At 37.5% G+C, this 4,976-nt stretch overlaps 1 protein-coding gene across 1 annotated transcript; it reads right to left on the bottom strand.

Annotated features, from left to right (window-relative positions):
- Positions 1 to 1,697: 1,697 nt before the first annotated feature.
- LOC104941291 (laminin subunit alpha-5-like) lies at positions 1,698 to 4,686 on the bottom strand (the record flags this gene model as incomplete). Its single annotated transcript, XM_010766373.1, has 6 exons — positions 4,625 to 4,686; positions 3,607 to 3,623; positions 2,912 to 3,030; positions 2,683 to 2,773; positions 2,171 to 2,305; positions 1,698 to 1,763 (listed from the first exon to the last, which is right to left on the bottom strand). Coding segments are annotated over exons 1-6 (490 nt in total), but the record flags the coding sequence as incomplete, so codon positions are not given.
- Positions 4,687 to 4,976: the final 290 nt, after the last annotated feature.

Raw genomic sequence — 4,976 nt, forward strand, 5'->3', positions numbered from 1 at the left:
TACCTCAAACAACTACTTGAAAGTCAAAAGACGTTTTTGAGAATGATTTCACCGTCAGACAAGATCCATCTGCACTATTGTTAAGGTGAATGTTTTTCAAGCTTACTTTGTAATTTTTGAATATATTAAATGCAGGCTTGATCTCCCAAATGCATTTTATGATATCCTCTTATATGATTTTCTTATATTTAACTTGGCAATTAGGCAAGATCTCCATTGAACTTATTGTCACTACAAGGTCAATGTTCTTCAACTTTAGAGCCTGAAATATATCAGACTCAAATATTTCTTGCTAGGTTTTAAGACATGTTATCTTGAACCATATGGGTAGTTTGTTTGATGTTTAATTATATTTAACTCTCTCATAAAGCTTAGTATTTTATGCGCTTTATTATGGAGCTAAATCTGGGCCAAAAGTTTTGATAATTCGGAAAAATGTAATGTATTTGATCCTCAACTTTGAAGAATAATACAATGCATTCAAACTAAAAATAAGTATTTGAAAAGTTTACCCAGGTTGAACTTAATTATCTACAGTTATATTGTGGTATTCTATAACTATTGTAGAGAAAGCATTTATTAATATCTACTTCATATTATGTTTCCCTTTTCTTTTTCAAAAGATGAACCTGTCATCTGTCACTGTGACAGCGGTTGGTCGAACTCCAGATTCTTTAATTAAAGCTGTGGCCAAGAATCTGATTGTTGTGATTCTCGGGATCTCCATCAACTTCATCAACACAGGCATCATTCACACCTTCAGAAAACACCAGGTCTGGTATTCCCTTAAAGGTCCCCTATTATACTGTCATCAATAATAAGCTATAGGTCTCAGATATATACAAAACATGTCTCTGAAGTGTTCGGCTCAGCCCTGTTTCCAGAGTGCTGATTCTCTGTCTGTTACTTTAGATGAAAATAAGGAGCCCCTCCCCCACGCCCCTCTGAGAGAGATTTGGTTACAAAGAACTCAATGGTGCTCTAGGAGGAGATTCAGGTGATAAGGTGGGGTGGGGGGTTACCTTGGTTGCTGATTGGCTAATGGTTACACAAGCCAAAACATCGTTATGACATCATAAAGTGGCCAAAATCTGATCAGCTCATTTTCAGACAGGTTTTTATAGAAATGGATCAGGACAAAAAGAGAGGGGGTCTTTGTTCATGTAACTTTCAGAATGTCTTTACACAGAGGGGACACATGTTGATGTATAAAAGACGTGAAAAAGTGGATTTTGCATAATAGGTGACCTTTAAGTCAGTTACTTTCTACTGTATGATGAGAATGAATGATATTTCTTTCAAACTAACACTCCCTATCACAAACAGGCTGATATGAGCTGAGGCTCAGCAGGTAGGGAGGTCGAGACTGAACACTGTTTGGGGTTTTACAGCTTATCACATTCCTCTGAAATTCCATTCACACCACAATGACTTTCCCAAAACTCCCCCAAACATCTGACTCGAACCAAAAACACCAACAGCCTGACAAAGGAGAGGAAAACACAGATACAGTTTGAGAGTATGAGTCAAGGTCAGTTTGTTGTACAGTAGGACTAACAATCTTTACATATTTCCCCTCTGAACATATTTTCTCTGAACTGAACTCATTAAGTTCTCATTTATTTAATAATTATTCTGAAAAGCTTTGTATTCCAAGACACTAAAGCAGAAAAAAAAAGATTAAATGAAAGTCTTACTGATGATCTCTCCTGCTGGTTTGGCCTCGCCGTTGTTGTTGTTGTTGTTTGGGTAAGTGGGAATAGCTGAAGGACAGAGAAAGAGAATCATACTCAGAAATCCTCCATTTTTCCCACAGCGGGAAGATAAACATTGTATCAGCAAACAGTTCAGATGAATGGCAAAATAAAATGAGTTGACTTACATTTTGAAGAAAGAGGCAAGCATGCGTTAATAAAAGAAAAAGAAATGATTATTATCCCCAGTAAAACATAAGAAGCAGCATTGTAAAAGTAAGTTACAACATGAGAGAGAGGGAGATTAGAAAACAGGGAAATAAACAAAAAGTAGTTAGTAGTAGTAGTTTCTATTGAATGTTTAGCTGTTATTATCATTATCGACACAAGACATGTATTTCAATGTCTTGTTTAGTCTGGATATGAAATCCCGAAGCCCAGACGGTGTTTGAGGCGTTTCTGTTGCTGCGACTCACGGTAACAGTCGGGGAAGTTCATGAAGCCGCCGGCGCAGGAGTCGCAGTTCTCTCCGCTGTAGTTTGGTTTGCAGAAGCAGCGACCGGTCAGATCCTCACAGGTACCGTCTGTAAACTCTGACTGACACTCACAGCCTGCAGAGAGGCAGGCGGAGGGAGAAGGAGGACGAGGAGGAAGAGACGTTAAGGCAGGTAATATAACATTAAGACAAAGTTGAAGAGCAAAAAGAAACCATCGATGACATATTCATACATACTGAGTATACATCTAAGTCAAGACCCTAATGACTAATAAAGAGCCACAATGGTGTTCATATGCATGCTAATAAACAGTTACCTTATTATTACTGTTACAACATATAGGTACTATTATATATAACAGTACTTTTGATATGTTCAGTACATGTTGTTATTACTTCTACACATTCATACTAAACCCAAAAGAGAAAAAACAACTCCTTTTAGTGTTGAATATATTATATCAGCATTTGAATGATTTCTGACGGACTCACGTGAGCAGGCCAATGGGGAGTCGATGGATTGGTCAGGTGACCTGTAGAAGGTGGGGATGCAGCGCTCACAGTTCACTCCGGTGGTGTGATGCTGAAAAGAGAAGAGTTTCCATTAGAAGTTGCATCATGACTTTTTATCAGCAACCAAAACGTACTTGAAGAGAGGCAACATAATATAATACACAGAAATGATGATCAGATTTCCACACTGTGAGAGACTGTTATTTACCTGGCAGTTGAGGCAGACGCCCCCCCCTCGGTTGTGTCCGTGCATGTCGATGCTGGCTCTCCTCTGATCCACCTCGGGGTCGTAGTAACAGTCGAAGGAGTGGCGGTGACAGTTACACGCTGAAACACAGACAAATGACACATTTAGAAAGCAGGCAATGGAAAATGACAGTTTTGAATAATGGAAATATTAATAATCGTTTTAACTGCAGTTTTATTTGACAGATAAAACAATTAAAACACAGATGTATGATATTAATAATGATACAACTAAAAAAGTGTGAGATAAGTCAGTTATTTAGTGATGAAATCATTAAATGCACCATTTACTTTGTTAACTTAATAAAAAAAGATCTTAAACTGCATATAATCTATTATTTTGCATGAATTATTCTTTAATAACTATCTGCAGAATTATAATGTATTTATTAAAAACATTAATAAATATTATTTTAATCGTATTATTATTATTATTATTATTATAGGGAGGCAATTAAAAAACGTAAAATGTATAAACTCTTGTTTCAATATAACTGTCAGAGAAACTATGAAACATATTGTAAATGTCACGGGACCTAATTTACTATATGCTACTTCATATATCTCTTCACAAGCAGGTGGAAAGAAAACAGGCACACAAGTTGCACACATGCTCACAAACACACATAACGTATTTGTGACAGTGTTAGTGTTCACCTGAAGGGTTAAAGCTCCTGCAGAGAGACAAGAAGCAGGAGAGGAGAGAATACAAAGGACGAGAGGAAACAGGAGAAGGTAAAACACAAAGCAGTATATGAACACTTAGTCACCTACAGTAAAAGGAACAGTTGTACATCCTTAGAGTTAGGAAATGGACATGCAACGTTTGATCATGTTTTATTCAATATTCCAGCCACAGAAATGCTTCATTACTTCTTCAGTTTATGTTACATCAAACAAACTCATTTCATCTCAGTGCTCTATGAAGTGACTTTGTTGAAATCCGTTTCCTCTGACAGGTGTTCATTAGGAATGAGAGATTACACACTCGGCTGGGGATCGTATTTAGTCTCCAAACAAATTAAGCAGAGAGAAATGAGAGAAGCTGTAATTATCTCAACCAGACGCAGGCTTAATCATTTCCTACAGAACATTTTCATGAAGGTTAGTCATCAGGCTGTTTGTAGATTGAAGTAGATATAAGGTTGGGGATATTTTATGAATCATAAAAGGGTCACTTCACGTCTGATTACAGTCAGTGATCAAAGACTGCTGCAATCTCTTTTAGGGATGATTACATTACACTGTTTGTAGTTCTTTGCAGAATCTTTAAAGAAAAAGACCAAATCTGAAATGTTTGATTTGAACATACGCATAGTTGTGCATTTAAATGTTTCTAGTTCTTCATTGAAACTTTTCTTCACTATGGAGACAACCCAGAAAAGGACTTGTGTTGGTGCTTGAGTAACTGACTCCTTTGATTATGTGACTAAAAGGAAGCGGATGTGTAACGCCGGCACACACGTGACCTCGCCATTCAACATGTACACATCCAGTAAAGAGATTACATACGTCCTTTGACTTCATCTGAGATAAAGTGAGCTGAATGCTTAAGATGTGCGCATGCATGAAATGCAGAGCAGCGTTCACTCTTCACACAGAGTCTGTGAGACCCTGATAGAGCTTTTTGTTCTTCTCTGACCCTCAGCGGCTGAGAGGTGCCGGCTTTATGAACCAGGCACGCTCCTTATCGTCCGCCTCTGATATCACGTTGCCCTTTGGTGACCTTATTGCCATTGTGCTACTCATGTCGGTCCTTGATAAATATAACTGCAGCTTTGATAACAGTCTGCTCTCACATGTAAATATAACCAGAGCTTTGATAAGGACAGAAGGCAGCAGAACGCACTCAGAGGATGTTTTAAGGCATGATCAAAGCTTTTAGCTGATTATCTTGATGAAATGCTTCAAAGGAGGTGATCATAAAGACAATCATAAATGTCTATGACTTTAAGAAAAGATAGTTGAGCTAGTACTAAATTATTAGTGTTTAAATTGTGTGTTTTTAAGATTTCAAACGCAAGTGT

Source organism: Notothenia coriiceps, unplaced genomic scaffold (genome assembly GCF_000735185.1).
Source record: "Notothenia coriiceps isolate Sejong01 unplaced genomic scaffold, NC01 NC01_scaffold00003307, whole genome shotgun sequence".
NCBI classification, from domain to species: domain Eukaryota; kingdom Metazoa; phylum Chordata; class Actinopteri; order Perciformes; family Nototheniidae; genus Notothenia; species Notothenia coriiceps.